Source organism: Pleurodeles waltl, chromosome 5 (genome assembly GCF_031143425.1).
Source record: "Pleurodeles waltl isolate 20211129_DDA chromosome 5, aPleWal1.hap1.20221129, whole genome shotgun sequence".
NCBI classification, from domain to species: Eukaryota; Metazoa; Chordata; class Amphibia; order Caudata; family Salamandridae; genus Pleurodeles; species Pleurodeles waltl.
The window spans coordinates 1,848,073,385-1,848,090,217 of NC_090444.1; the positions used below are offsets into that span (position 1 = coordinate 1,848,073,385).

At 49.0% G+C, this 16,833-nt stretch overlaps 1 protein-coding gene across 2 annotated transcripts in view; it reads right to left on the bottom strand.

The window, feature by feature from the left end:
- The window catches only part of KIF6 (kinesin family member 6), a 1,127,187-nt gene that overhangs the window by 136,140 nt on the left and 974,214 nt on the right, over nucleotides 1-16,833 (bottom strand). For both annotated transcript variants that reach the window (XM_069236333.1, XM_069236332.1), the window contains exon 18: nucleotides 5,745-5,880. In XM_069236333.1, the coding sequence (XP_069092434.1) occupies nucleotides 5,745-5,880 (136 nt within the window). The remainder of the gene's footprint in view (nucleotides 1-5,744; nucleotides 5,881-16,833) is intronic.

Here is a 16,833-nt window from a genome sequence, read left to right on the forward strand (position 1 = left end):
TGTTCACACAATTGAAGAGTTACAAATTCCGTACCTCCCTGGAAATGAGGCACAATGTCTAGTGAGTGGTGACCTGAGTCGCACCAGACAATTCCGGGCACGCACACATGCACAAGGTCAGCAGTGCTACACGAGATAGAATGTGGCACTGCTGCAGGTACGCCTCCACCTCCAAGGGTCACAACCAGTGAATCGGACAATGCACGCAATGAGCATGCAGTCAGTGTGTCGCACAAGACAACTGCAGCACGATTGACGAAGCAAGCCACGCGGGGTCCTGCAACCAGTGAATCTACTCTCCACCAACAAGACAGTTATGTGTGTCGAGGCCCCACGATGCAGGGCCATGCTCCTTGAATGCAGGAGGTTCCTTTGGGGCTCTGCACCAAGCAATCCGGTCTCCAGGTACAATACTTGCTTTCACACTCTCACCGCTGCTACCAGATGGGATCCAGCAGATAATGTGGGCACTTAAGAGGGCACCGCTCTCCAGGTGTCACTGGTAGAAGGTGTGGGTACCTCGCAGTAGGTCTTTAATGCCCCTGAGACCTCCAGCAGGTAACAGGGGGCAAGCTAGCAAGCCCTTGAAGAGCATACTTAGGGTGCCACACAGCAGCAGGCAGCTACTATTCAGGAAGGGTGCACGGTTCCTTCCAATCACATAATCCTCCTTGTAAACAACATATTCCTCAAGCCGTATGCACCACGCAGTCCAGTACCTCCGGTGTGGCACCAGTAGTTATACTCTAGTGTGCCTTTGAAGTTGGGGGTGGTTCAAATGGTTCTCCTTTGAACCACAAATAACTCCCCTAAATTTCAATCCTGTCTGCCACGGGGCCCCGGAAAGCAGAGCTTAATCTTTAGTGGGGCATGATCTGGCCCGAGAGGTCAAGTCTCAAAACCTCTTCCTCCAATCTGTCCAGCCAGGCACTCAGATGGCAGAGGTCTATCGTTCTAGTTGCATGCCCAAGGTTTGGTGTGCTTCCCCGGCCTCCAGTGTGGACTAGAGTTCAATTAAAAGACACACAAAGGTGTTTTAGAGCAAAGAAATGCCCACTTTCTCGAAAGTGGCATTTCTAAGTTCTTATTGACTAAACCACCTTTACCATAGGAAGGGGTTTGTGAAGACGAACCCAATAGTAAGAAACATTATGAGGCTGCTCCACTGCAATCCACTATTGCAATTAGGAGTAATGGTAGCTTCCCCCAATGTTAACCTATGGGCAGAGCAACTCGCATAGATAGTGAAAGCACACATGGGTACTCTTCACTCCCTGGGCATACGTGCCCTTGCGCCCACACAGGCCTGCAAAGGCAGGCTGGACACATGTCTAAGAACACCTTAGGTGCAAGTGTGCACACCAGGCCTGCTATGACAGGAGGGACACATGTTTAAGAACACAATACGTGCAAGTGCGCACACAGAGGCCTGCTATGAGAGGCTGGACACATGTTTAAGAACACCTTAGGTGCAAGTGTGCACACCAGGCCTGCTATGACAGGAAAGACGCATGTTTAAGAACACCATACGTGCAAGTGCGCACACAGAGGCCTGCTATGACAGGCTGGGCACATGTTTAAGAACACAATACGTGCAAGTGCGCACACAGAGGCCTGCTATCAGAGGCTGGACACATGTTTAAGAACACCTTAGGTGCAAGTGTGCACACCAGGCCTGCTATGACGGGAAAGACGCATGTTTAAGAACACCATACGTGCAAGTGCGCACACAGAGGCCTGCTATGACAGGCTGGGCATATGTTTAACAACACCTTAGGTGCAAGTGCGCACAAAGAGGCCTGAATTGACAGGATGGACACATGTCTGAAACATGAGTGGGCACGCATGCGCACACTGGCCAACACCACTTCCTAACATATGAAGGAAATGTGCTACTTACAATGGTAAGTGCCCAGAGCTCCTAAGACCACTGAATAGAGAATCAGCAAAACCTAAAGGAATAGACGATCCCCTAGGTAGTTAAAACCCACGTGGGAGTTCTTCACTACCAGAGCATGGGACACCCGTGTGTACATGCCCAGCCTTTCATCTACCTCCTGCTCTGCTCTTCAGGGGGTGCTGTAGGGGTAGCAGAGGGCCCACTCAGGATTGGCTACGGAGTTAGAAGTTCCAACCTAAGCACAGGCGCACCTGCGCCTCCACAGGTCTGCATTATCAAGCAGGATACATGCTTGAGAGGCTATTCTGGTGGGTGGCACAATCAGTGCAACGTCCCACTAGTGACCAGGGCTGTACCCGCCATGGGTATTTGGTGTACCTTTTTACACAGCGCTCCTGGGTATGGCACCTGAACCAATCATGTAAGCTCCCCTTCCTGGCATGTGTAGGAAGGGCGCGTGCACTTTCCCACTGCAGTACAGAAGGGAAGTGCCCAGAGTCCTAAGGACACGCAGAGAGAGGCAGCAAAAAAACAGGAGGAAAAAGATAAATGTTTCAGGGAAATCCCCTAAGAAGGGCCATGTCCAACATAGTCAATAAATGTTTTTTATGGAATAACAGAAGAGGTCAAATGCCTTGTCGCTGGAAAAAAGTATTGGTCATCATAGAACCTAGTAGGTGTGACCTTAGTTGGTGTTTCTGAATCTGAGGGAGGCTCACTCCCCGAACAGGAAGAGAACGTGCAGCAGCCTTTCAACAGCCTGGGGTATTCCTCACGACGTACAGAATAAACATGCAGGTGGAGAAATCTGTGGTGCAGATTTTTTCTGCAGAATACACAAATTCCACACAGATTTTCAGATTTTGTAGGTTTATGGAACTTTTCTACAGATTTTAGTAGTCGGTTCAAGGTGTGTTGTGCAGTGCAGGGGTATACATAAAGCTAAGGGACAGTGTGTGTGTCGCTTAACTCTCTTCCATAGCCCCTGCCAGTGTACGAAGTCCACTGGGTCCCACTGCTGTCTCCTTTTGGCAGAAACCATTCGCAAGTCAATCCGCTTGCAGAGCTGTAACATCTAAATACAGCGGGCGGAAGATCGTTGACTTGACGTGTTAGCAGGTCTTCGGCCAACGCGGCTAGACGGTGCGACTGCCAAGATCTGAACCAGACCCTTAGTTTCTAATGGAAAAAAGCCAGCGTGGATGACGGCTGTGGCACTTGGGCACTACAGGATGTAGGTGGGCGTATGCCTGCTTCATGTCGCTGTGGTGTAACTGATGTTTATTTGCATGGACCCAGTCGGCCGACACATTAAGGAGATTGTAGGCGACTGGTCTTAAAAGTGGCTGCCACAAGTGGAGTGATCTTTACAGCTCACAAAGTGATGTCTGTCAAGCAGCCAAACAGTGAAACCAGTGCCCAGCAAGTGAATACTGTGGTAAAATCAATACCAGCAGTATTATACAATAATCAAAGTATGATCAGGATGTGAGTAATGGTAAAGCACTAACATCCAAAACACTTTTACTGACTATGTTGCAGCTGGTGAACCACCACAGGCACAATCATGTTGATTCATGGAGAGCAGTGAGCCCTGGGAGTTCAAAGAGGAAAGCTAGTCAGTAAAAGTTTTTGGTGGAATTACAGAAGAGGTCAAATGCCTTGTCACTTGAACACGTATTGGTCATCATAGAACCTAGTAGGTGTGACCTTAGCTGATGTTTCTGAATCTGAGGGTGAGCACGTGTCAGAATAGGAAAAGAAGGTGTGTAATACTTCTGTTGAAAGTCAGCCAAACATAATGAAAATTGTATGAAGATGATCTGGCTAGATACATATCTGATTAATGAAAGATTCTTCTATTTGGGAAAAGATGTTGTCCAGTTTACACCCTTCAATGTGTCAGACCATAAGTCTATCTGATAAATCTTAAATCAGACAGATCCTGGATAAAAAGGTCAGAAAGAGGGGGGTCATCTAATCACACACTGAAGTTGCCTAGAATAGTAAGCAATCTCTAGTGATGAACAGGCGAGCCACTAGGAAGAGAAGGCAGAATGGGAGTAAGGTTTTAAAAAGGACACAAACGCTTCTGCTTATATCCTTGTCCTGGTCGTGATGGGGTAAGGAGAAGCTGCAGTGAGAATAACCCAAATAGATCCAGCCGATGGAGAAAACCATGTTTCTGTGAGGAGGAAACAAGTTTATATCATCTTGTCAAACAAAGTCAGTTGTTGATTTTCGGGTGAGTGTGTAATTTCCCAAGCCACCTTTCCAAGCGAGGGGTGAGAGCGCTGAAGGACCAGGGTGCGCGAGATCAGAGAGGAAAAGGTTGAGCAGGAACAGAATGTAAGATACCAAGATCAGACAATCTATTTCACAGAATGAGGGCAGTGGCAATTGTCAGGTAGCTCATAAGCTCCCCCCCCATGCCCCCTTGCTAAGATCCCTACAATGTCCACAGCAGGCTGCTTGGATCCTGCACTCTCAGCTGCTGCTGTAGATTCACATCACTACACAATTGAAAATGGCCCGAACAAGCTGCAGTGCTGAGTCACGCCCCCAGCCTGGTGAATCCAAGGTCAGCCGCTGAGTGGACACTCTGATCCATTTACTGCACTTCCCACGCATCAATGCACTAGGCAAAGAAGCACACCTCTGATGTGCCTTGAAGCTGATGTCCATCAGTAGTGTTTTCACTCTAAAAGCAATAAGCGTAACTAAACCAACCACAGCCTGCCAGGAGTATCCTGCTCCCTAATCTTTTATAAGGAGAGGCAGAACATGTTCAAGTCAGAATTCAATACCACATAGGCTCAGGCAACAACACATGCAAATAAGCAAGAAAGGCACGCAAGAGAAGAGCAGAGACTCCACACAACCATGAATCAAACCTAATGTGGACCCTGAAGAAAGACGACCACACTATCCGTCCTCTAAAAGCCCTTTACTGTATCCTGGTCCAATGAAGAGAAGGCTTCAGGTCTACCTGCTTGACTTTTATAACCATAATGGAACAGGGCTGAAACAAATGCAAACCATGGTCAGCCCCGTTCAAGGAGTCTGACTGCACCAGTCCAACCATCAACAAACTGCAGAGGTGATGGACAACAATAATACAGACTTTAAGAAATCTGCTATTGACTGGAGTTGGCAAAACCACGTAAGCACAGCAACAAACTGAAGAGAGGCCTCTTCAGAGAGTCCTGTTGAACCGAAGAATGCTTTTCTTATGATCCTGTATGGAAAGTGTTTCCATGTCGTGCGTGTTCACCAGCGGGTGCGGTTATCATGTCATGGGACGCAGCGCGTAGCAGTGCTGTGGATGATGAGGTGTCAGACTCGGACGTGCAGTGTTATGGCTCTCAGCGTGCCGGTCTCTTTGGACAGCTCTGCACGTCTTCTATGGTATTTCAGATGATACGGTCCGTTTAGCTGCTTACTGCACTGGGTTGTCCAATCTGAGATTTGGTGTAAAGTTGTGGTCCTGAGCGACCCCACCTCTCGGTTTCGAGCAGTCAGTAGGTTACATCATACTCCTGACTGCCACTATTCAGTCAGTCCTGCTTTTTCCACAACTGACAGAACTCTCTATACAGTTCGAAGAGACCCAAGACACTGAGTCTCATGAGATATTCCTTGTTCCCCAAAGGTGGAAGGGTTTTGAAACCGTGTTGGGCTCACGCACCGCAGCCGCTCGCTCTGTCGACAAGGGGTTGAGTTTAAACTAAGCAGACAGAAAGTAGCCCCCGGGATGAACTGGCACTGTTTCTGGGGTACACATTGTCACAGGAGCAAACACCAGCACCACAGGATATGGAAAGAACAGAAGCAAAGCTGCTACCTGCATGCTCGTTGCCTCCTGGGACCACCAGACCTCGAAGTCCTTCTGCAGCCTCACTTTCGACTTCTCCAGCAGAAGCTGCAAGTGTTCAATCTCGGTCTTCAGCCCCTTCAGCCGACTGAAGAGGGTTTTGTAACTGCATTTAGAGGAGAGAGAAGGAATCATCTATGTCAGGAGGCAAAACACACAGACATGATTTTCAATTCTAAGAACATTTACTACTTGTATAGCTACAACAATCTGATGAACAGCCTCAACAGGCAGAGCACGGATGTTCTGTATCCTTGCTGGCCTTGTGCACTACCTTAGAGAGAATTCAACTACATCATCTCTCAGCTGTGGTTTAACCAGGGGCGGCTCCTCCGCTAAAGCAGAGGAGCGTCGCTCCGCTGGATTCTTCAAAAAGCAAAACTAACATGATAATAACGTACGCTACGATATAATTTTATTTTTCCAGGAAGTAAGGGGCCGGACTGGGCTGGAAGGTGGGGGCTGGAGGAGGGCTGTGCACCACAATGTGCGCATGTCTGTTCTGCCGGCTGTCGCGCCCCGTCCCGCCACTCCCGTTCAGTGGCAGCCACCACTGGGTATAACGCCATGGCCACCATCACTACACATAATGAAATACTCGAGAGTGAGTGAGATGGAGGGGTAAAGACCACTAATGTAGGAGGGATTATGGTGTCCAGGACATGAGCCAGGGATGAGGGGATCCAGAAGCATCTTCATAGAATTTAAATCAATAACTTTGTTGGCACGTTGCATTAGAGTGTTATTCCGGATACTGTGTCTTATACATTGTTGGGGCAGTTCTCTCTGGCCGCCACCAGGCAGGAGAGAAATGATGACGTCAAACACACAAAAAGTGATGGGAGAATACTTGCAATAAGTCTAACCACTGGCAATCGCGCAGGGTGGCATTCCAACCCATCCTTGTTTTGCCCAACATGTCACATAAGATTAAACCCAGCCATATGTAAATCAGTCTTGACCCTGCTCCTCATGGGAACAGACCATCCATAACTACCAGGCCAGATCATTCCTTACCCAAGAATGGTTTCAACTTGACTGCGGCTCTTCAGTCGAGTCTCGCTTGGTTCCAGTGGCACAGTGAGCATGGGACCTACATCTGGGCATATCCTTACCATCCAGGGTGTTAGATCAAACACACAAAAGGTGATGAGTGGATGCCTGCAACAAATCTAACCCCCAGCAATCGCTCGGGGAGAATGATGCATTGGAATGCTACCCTAAGCGACTGACGCTGGTTAGACTTATTACAAGCGTCCTCCCATCCCACTTTGTGTGTTTGAGAAATGATTAGGAACAAACATCTTCTGAACATCTTGACAATGACATTCTACATCAAGTTACAAGTTTCCAACATCCACATGCTAAACCTAGAGGCCATGTAAAAAGGCCAGCGGACTGCACATGGGGCGAAACACATGTGGGCTGATCCAATTTCTCAGGAAAAGACTATTGACAATCAATTATTTGTTATCTCACTTTGGCCTTATTGAATATTGGAGACTTATCTTATTGAAAGTTAAAGTATTATCAGATTGTCTTCCCAATATACACAACTCGAAGTATAAAACCAACCGGATGTGTTTAGACATAAGCACATATTTCTACAAGCTTTGACAAAGGAAACAGGTCTGCCATTTCAGAAAAGAAAGTGTTTCTTTTTCAGTGACTGGCAGGTGTGTGTAATTTTGGGGATGAGCAAGTAGGTAAATCTAAGAGTGTGTCAATAGCTTAATGGATGTTTGAGTGGATGTGTGAATGAAAGCGAGTGCCACAGGGCATATAAAATGAATGGACTAGTGTGCATGAAAGGGTGCGTATATGGATGAATAGGTGAGAGTATGGATGGCTGGCGGATGAATGTCTGAATTAATGAATAAATGGGTGGATGAAGACCGGGCCTAAAGTTAGAGAATAGACCTTAGGTGCCTTACATGAGCCCTTCCTTACTTCCACGACGGTGCCTACATTTAGACAGACGTGAACGAGCCTTTCTGCAGTTCTTCGCTGCTTCCATGATGGAGCCTAAATCTGGAACTTACAGGAACAATCTTACAGGAGCCTTCACAGGTTCAATCATAGAACCTAAACCACAAGGACAGACTTTAACATAACTTACAACAGGCCATTATGGTTTACATGGCGGTGTCCAAATCCAGATGCCAGGTCTTATAACAAGGATTCAATGACTGAGCCTAAATCTGGAGGCCAGGTCTTAACAGCCTTACAGGAAGCCTACACTGGTTCAATGACTGAGCCTAAGTACAAACGGTAGGCCTTAATGGCCTTACAGCAAGAATGATTGCTTTAATGACGGAAGCTTACTCCAGACCTTAAAAGATTTATAGAAGGAGTTTATTGCATTGATACCAAAGTGAAAATCTGGAGGTCAGGCCTTAGCCTACAGGAGGTCTTTGCTGCTTCACTGATGAGGTCTAAATCTGGAGGCCAGACCTTAACAGCCTACAGGAGGTCTTTGCTGCGTCACTGATGAGGTCTAAATCTAGAGGCCAGGCCTTAACAGCCTTACAGGAGGCCTTTGCTGCTTCACTGATGAGGTCTAAATCTGGAGGCCAGGCCTTAGCCTACAGGAGGTCTTTGCTGCTTCACTGATGAGGCCTAAATCTGGAGGCCAGGCCTTAACAGCCTTACGGGAGGCCTTTGCTGCTTCACTGATGAGGTCTAAATCTGGAGGCCAGGCCTTAGCCTACAGGAGGTCTTTGCTGCTTCACTGATGAGGTCTAAATCTGGAGGCCAGGCCTTAACAGCCTACAGGAGGTCTTTGCTGCGTCACTGATGAGGTCTAAATCTGGAGGCCAGGCCTTAACAGCCTTACGGAGGCCTCTGATGCTTCACTGATGAGGTCTAAATCTGGAGGCCAGGCCTTAACAACCTTACGGGAGGCCCTAGCTGCGTCGCTGACAGACGTGGTGAGTTCTCCATCATCACAGAAATCCCTTGTTCAACAGTTAAAGGGCACAAGACAGAGAAGCCAAAGGCCACATGCCCCTCTTTTAATCTACCCGGAGTGTGATAAACCTTCTGGTGTCCTTGGGTACCTGATGCAGTCACGGCACTATACTGGAGGTTACGTCACCTGTGAGATGTAGAGAAGGGATATATGGAGGCCCTCAACATTCCATGTTTATATGATTTTACCTGAACCACACCAGGCGAGGCTGCATTCTTCAGTCCTTTGGAGTAGTACATTCTCTACTCAAGTCACCACTTCAGGGCCTCCTCCTCACTGCTTGAGCTCCGCAAGAAGCTAAAGACTTAACCCTTCCTATAAGCACCTTCGGACCACACACCTCCACACCTGCCCAAGTCAGTGGCATAAAGAAACTGGAGAAGGCCCCCCTGCAAAGAACATGGAGGGGCCCCCTCTGGACTCACTCTGGACAGGTGCTGTGCTGAGGGGGCCCCCTGGAGCTCGGGAGCTCTCCCTGCAACGCAGGAGGTGCGGTGCTTTGTTACACCACTGGACCAAGTGCCTGGATACCCTCTCAGGTGATTAGAGCACTACACAAATCAACATAACAAGTCATTACCCAAGGAGTATACTTTAGTAAAGTAATTGTCTGAGCAGAGCAGCCGGTATTACCAGGCTGCCCTTGACAGTACCACACCAGCTTCTCGTGAACCACTGAGTGCAGTGATAAGATGTGAGGCACTCAGAATGGCTCACTGCGTGTCAGCCTTTCAGGAATGGGTGTCTGTGAGCAGCTCCCCCAGGCTAGAGTGCTGACCCTACATCGGCCATCACCAGCGCATGCCTGGGACACATCAGGCCTCAGCCAGTGGTGCCTGGGGTGAGACGCAGCAGGAGGAGCGGCCTGCATGGATACACCGATGGAAAGGTGGAGTAAGGAGGACGAGGGGCCTGTAAGGAAGCAACACCTGAGCACGTGGCACGATAACATGCCGACATTCACTTGACAATGGACTAGAAGCTGAAGGGAGGCCCTTCCTCTAGAGGGCTTGGCCATCTGGCTTCGCACTCTCCCCTGCTTTGTTCCTTTCCACCCCTCACCCATTTTCGGACAGCTCCTGTCCCCCAAACTTAAGGAATGGAAGTTGTATTCTGGCGCAAATAGTAGAAACAAGCATTTGCAATGCAACGGGTCTCGCATTACGTCAAGTTAGAGCTATTAGCGTTGTAAACTCCTAACCGGACTTTTCTTGCCAGATTAAATGATTAAAAAAAAAAAAAAAAGAGCGCAATAGCGCTGTGTAAAACACAGTGCGATCGCGCTGTGAAATAAAGAGAAAAAGTAGTCCAGAAACCATACGGAAAACATGGAGCCTCGTATGTTTCCAATAGTTTACCGGTGCTCTCGAGAAGGTCTAAATACTGGAAAAGGCATGACGTATGTATGCCTTTCAAGAATAAGAACAAGCAGATTTTAAAAGGCAAGCCCACGAACCAATGAAAGTAACTGACGTAACATGGGTTGGTTAAAATCCCCCTAAAGAGAGATTAGAAGAGGGACGGAGAGCTTTGCGTTCGCCCATAAAAATGTTCTGGCACTAATCAATGTAGCCAATGAGCAAGGAGCCACAGGCCAGTGACGTAATGAAACTGAAGTGGGGGCCTGCAAAACACATGGAAGGGCCCCCGTCCGGACTTACCCAGGTTAGCCCCTTGGAGCTCGGCGCGCGCACTGCGGCTGCTGCGGGGGCCTTTGTCACACCACTGCCACTGGCAGTAGTGTAACGAAACTTAAGCCCCCCATGCACGGTACATGGAGGGGTCCCCCTCTGGACTTACTCAGAAGCTCTCAGGCCCGGGTACTGTGCTGAGGGGGCCCCCTGGAGCTGAACTCTCAGCCCTATCACTTCAGTGGGAACCAGTCAATTTTCTTGCCCAGGCCAAAAATATCCAATGTATTCAACTCTGCAATGTAACCTGGATTAAACTGTGTCATCTCGTAGACCGTATTTTTTTCCTTTCCTCCCTTGAGTACTACAACCTCTGTTATCATATACTTCTTGTTATTTTCATGCCTCGCTAGTCATTCCGGGTGTTGCCTCACAGCTCAGAGCTTAATATGTGTTCCGTTAAAGCACCCTGGGAGCACACACCTGCCCAGGTCAGCGCCAGGATGCTCCCTTTGGGAGTGACAGCTGCGCTCTACAAAGGTCTATTTTCAAAGCTCAGTGGGTCACACACTCACTGCTGAGATCGAAGTGTATGATCAACTCAGCCTTTGACCCTACCAAGGTCAATGAAACAAGAACTATGTTAGACTTGGTAATAATAATTACATAAAAAAAGTTTTATTTAAACACTTTGAGAAAACCCTACATAGAAAGTGTATTTTTAAGAGGGTTCAGTTTGGACTCTTGTTAGCCCTTTGTGCCCAGGCCTACGCGGGAATACACTCCGATGTCAGTCAAGAATGGTCAAGGACTCACCCTTGAAGATGGTTGTCGTTGGTGGTGACGTCAGTGCACTAATGGACCTAAAATGATATGTACTTGGGGCCGCTCGCAAACCAGAGGGTCGCTTGTCTGGCTGGGCGGCGCTGGCGTGGATGGTGGGTGCGTGGGGTAAATGGTCCCCGACGTTTAAACAATCCGCCCACTGCTCTGCAGCACACCACTCACTCCCTCCTATCGACTGTGGGCCAGATTTAGAACTTCGCGGGTGTGTTACTCTGTCACAGGCGTGACGGTTATTCCATCTGCTGTATTACAATTTCCAAAGGATATAAAGTAATTGTAATGCGATGGATGGGATATAGTAACTCCGTCCACCAATAAATCCGGCCCTATATCTTTATGCCGGCCAGTGAGACCTCTCATGTGTCCCGGGTGCAGACCCTGCGTCCGCTCCCCGGTGGCAGATGGGGGGCAGGGGGTGAATCTGGAGATTGAATGCTTCAAGGCTTCAGGGCCCGAGTTGGGGGATCACCTACGGGTGGTATTTAAGAATACTTCACATCGAATAAAGGTTCAGTGCCATCCCAGGTTGTTCTCTGGCAGGCCTTCAAGACCGCCCGTAGGGGACAGTCGCTATCCTACTGTAAGGGCAAAGAAAAGGTACCAGGACATCCAGAGGAGGGAAGGCCAGCTATGTCTCTTGTAGGCTACGTGGGTGGATGCTCCTGCTGATTTCACCCGGGGGCACCAGGATGCCAACAGAGAGACATTGCGAGGGAAGCTCCTGACCACCACAAGAGATGCGTGGCTGGTTTCACACCATAGAATATAAGAGTGGAGCGACAGAGGGAAAACTCATGTCCTGGCTTCCCCCTAGGGAGCAGGAATCAAGAATGGTCCCCTCGTTTCGAGACACAGAAATTCAGAATATTGAGACTTAAGACCCTCACGGGTGAATAGTTGCGCTTTACAAAAACTGATTCATTGAACATTACTGGTGCGGCTAACATACCTGAAACATTCACTAAGTATCTCTGCCCCCACCCGAGTGCCTGTCCATGTTAAGTGCAAACGTCCAATAGTGGATGACCTTCTTATGCAGTCACTGTGAACTTCAGACAGCGCAGACCTGGACCTGCCATTCTCCACCGAGGAGCTCCAAGAGGCCATAACAGGCATGCCTTCAGTAAAGTACCTGGTCCCAAAGAAAATCCACTTGAGTGCTACAAGAAATATACCTCGCTGTTGACACCGCCTTTGTTGGGTGTGTATGTGGAGGCGCTATAGGCAGGCGCCAATATCCTGGTCCTTCTCAAGCCTGGTGGCCCTTGGACTCCTGTGGCTCATATGGGCCTATTTTGATTCTATCGATGTGGAGACAAAAACTGTACCCAAGGTCTTGGCCACTAGCCTCAGTGGAAAAATCCATACAATGATACACTGAGATCAAAACAGCTTTATGCCAGGTAGGGGCACCCGACATTGACTTGGACACCTACAGGTGGCAAATTATGTGGGTAGGCCAGTGCTTAATTTGAGCCGGTGGTTCCCGGTGCGGGGCACCACCACTTATTTTTTAGTGCCGGTACTTATTTTTCTGCCTCAAGCATTTACTGCGAGCAAAAGACAGAGGGGGAAAATGGAGGAAGAGAAAAACGAAAAAGCGTCACAATGGGAGAAAGCTGCAAGAGTGAGCTGAAGGGGCAGGGAGGTGCTATAAATGGACTAAAGAGGCGCAAGATGGCTTCAGGGTTACGCTGACTCAGCATTCTGTGGTCAGACATTTAATTGCGGCAGCCGCGAGGTTCAGGGAGAGCTTTGGACACTGACACGTTTTTATTTACAAATTAAGCATTGGGAGAGGCTGTATTGTTGATAGTCTTTCACAAGGCTTTAGACACTATATATTGAGCAGCATTTCTTGAGCTATGTCAGAATGTAGCACTCATGGCTGGGGGATCAGGTGTGGGAGAGCAGTGCTGGAATAAGTCAGAGGTGCCCTCTATCGCCCTTCTATTTGCTTTAGCTGTGGAGCCCCTGGTGCAGTAGATAAGAGAGGATGTGGGGGTTCATGTGGGGTGGCGGTTCTGAAGACCCGGTCTCCCTTTACGCCAACGACCTCCTACATAATGTCCAATTGCCAGGAGGCACGGTACGCATGGCCTTCCAAATATTGAGGGCCTTTGCCGAGGGGTTCAGTCTGATGGTGAATTGAGGCAAATCTGTGTTCATGCCCCTGGTGGGTGGTGCACCGGTGCTGCCTGCATCCCACAGCTGAGGGTGGCCACAGCACACCTAAAGATCACACGGGATACCAGCTTATGTTCTATTGCTCCCTTGGTGGACAGGACGAGGAGAGACATCGAAAGTCAGGCTGCGCTGCCCCTCACTACAATGGGTCATAGTGCCCACCTTAAAATGATGGTCCTTCGGAATAAAAGCCTCCCCACCCCCTGGCGTTTTTTCCAGTCTCTGTGTACAGTACTTACTGGATTTCGATTGGTGGGAGGCACCCCGAGGGTCTCCTTCGCAAAATGTATGCCGATGGTGGGTGGGGGACTCCCAACCTTAAGGTTAATTACTGGGCCTAGAACCGATGCTTCTCAATGACCGGCCTCTTGTGACAGGGAAGACTAAGGGGTGCGTCCGGACCGCAATATCAGGGCCGGCTTCAGCGCTGGTAGAGCCGTTGCGACAGGCTTTTGTGGCACCCCCCACCCCTCGAAATACCTCACTACCACCCGGCAAAAGTGCCCCTCATCTCTCCATAGCTCATCTCTGACATAAACAACATTTGTTTTAAAGCGCTTGTAAAGGCTGGCTTTACTGATCCACTCAGCCATCCACATAAAATACAGATCTGTTCTTTGCAGCAGGTACATTAACCCTCTGCGCTACTTTGTGGTGAGTCAAAACTGCCACCAGTCAAAACTCCATCTCTCTCTCCAGCAGGAACATTGATCACAAGAGTTATGTTGACATTTGTCTTGCTACTTGAAAGCTGGAGGTCCAAGGAACTCTGCAGTAGATTATTTTAAAAAGTAAGTATTGCTAACCACAGCGCCCCCTCTGAGGTCAGTGCCCCCCCTCCAGGCCGCACCGGTCACACCGCCCTAAAGCTCGTCTCATCTGTACTGGGGTACATCCAGTGCTCCGGGGCCTCAAACACTGCTCCGAGTCACTAGGACACCCCCCATTTACTGAACGGCTGCAGTGAAACATGGGGTGACAGGAACCCCCTTGTGGCACGGGGCACTGTTGCCACAGGCTGCCGCAATGGAAGGGGTTTCGCCCCTGGGATTGTATCGGCATTTCCAAGCTTGGGGATGTGTGGGAACAGAGACACATCCATCATTTAATGAACCGGCCCTTCACAGGGCCCCTTCTTAGAAATACTCGCAGCTCGGGCACGCTGCGGGGGCTCATGGAGACGTCCTTGGGATGTGCCAGAGTTTCACCTGCTTACGCGCAGGTAACGATGGAACAAACTGAATACAGGTACCCCCCAGGTCTAGCAACCTCCAATCACCAAGTCCTCCGAGCCCGAGGGAGAGGTGGGGAATGGCTCTGAGAGACCCCGAGGACCGGGTGGCGCCCCCGGGTCTGTATCTTCAGAGGGGGCACTCGCCTCCGCCCCGGACTTCCAAGATGTGGGAATTTGCAGGGCTTGTTCCCACATCCATATGGGAATGCCCCATCACATCCTGCTGTCGGGCCACGCGTCATTATCCTCTGGGGGGGCAGTGGGCCATCCTTTCCCCTTAGACCCAACATTTGTGGCGCTGGGGATGGTAGACGGGTGGGCCGGTGATCCAGGGACTGTCGGTCCCCAAGCGGGGGGAATGTCGCGGCGCTGAGGAGGCGCCGGGATGGACCGGGGGGCTCCTGCCGAGGAGAGTGTACATGAGACTTCGGCTGTCCCGATGGGTATCTGAAAATATGGTGGAGACCGGGACCCCTCTTGAGGAGACGCACCCACAGGCTGAAACTGCCTCTTTGGGGTTCGTGGGTAGCCCCAGGATTTGAGCTGCTGGTATTGTGGGATGTGTGTGAAGGTCTCAACATACATGCCACAAATGATGCCCGTCTGCCTGACCTCAGTAGTCTTTGTTGTTTACCTGTTTTGAAAATGCCAATAAAATAACTATCAAAAAAGACATTTTTATATTCCTAAAATAAATAGTGAGGGAAAGTTCAATGGTTTTGTCTCAAAACTGTTTTAATTAACCTTTGGTAAAGCACAAATGTTCATCCCTCCCTCACTGGAGGGAAATTCGCTGAATAAAAAAGGGAATATGTAGAGCAACACACGTCACAATGGAAGCATATGTGGTAGCGTACTGTGATTACACATAACATACACTGTTTACACATGTCACACAAGAAGTACATGTGATAACATACAATGATTACACATGCCACACTGGAACTAGGTGCCAGCACACACACAGTACACAGCGATCACACATGACACTCTAGAAGTAGGTGACAGCATACAGTGATTACACATGTCCCACTGGAAGTACGTGGCACTACACAGTGATTACACATGCCACTCTAGAAGTACGTGACAGCATATAGTGATTACACATGTCCCACTGGAAGTAGGTGACAGCATACAGTGATTACACATGCCCCACTGGAAGTACATGACGGCACAAAATGATTACACATGCCACACTGGAAGTAGGTGACAGCATACAGTGATTACACATGCCCCACTGGAAGTACATGACAGCACAAAATGATTACACATGCCCCACTGGAAGTACGTGGCACTACACAGTGATTACACATGCCACTCTAGAAGTACGTGACAGCATATAGTGATTACACATGTCCCACTGGAAGTAGGTGACAGCATACAGTGATTACACATGCCCCACTGGAAGTACATGACGGCACAAAATGATTACACATGCCACACTGGAAGTAGGTGACAGCATACAGTGATTACACATGTCCCACTGGAAGTACATGTCGGCACAAAATGATTACACATGCCCCACTGGAAGTACATGGCACTACACAGTGATTACACATGCCACTCTAGAAGTACGTGACAGCATATAGTGATTACACATGTCCCACTGGAAGTAGGTGACAGCATACAGTGATTACACATGCCCCACTGGAAGTACATGACGGCACAAAATGATTACACATGCCACACTGGAAGTAGGTGACAGCATACAGTGATTACACATGTCCCACTGGAAGTACATGTCGGCACAAAATGATTACACATGCCCCACTGGAAGTACATGGCACTACACAGTGATTACACATGCCACTCTAGAAGTACGGGACAGCATATAGTGATTACACATGTCCCACTGGAAGTAGGTGACAGCATACAGTGATTACACATGCCCCACTGGAAGTACATGGCACTACACAGTGATTACACATGCCACTCTAGAAGTACGTGACAGCATACAGTGATTACACATGCCCCACTGGAAGTACATGACGGCACAAAATGATTACACATGCCACACTGGAAGTAGGTGACAGCATACAGTGATTACACATGCCCCACTGGAAGTACATGTCGACACAAAATGATTACACATGCCACACTGGAAGTACGTGACAGCTTACAGTGATTACACATGCCCCACTGGAAGTACATGACGGCACAAAATGATTACACATGCCACACTGGAAGTAC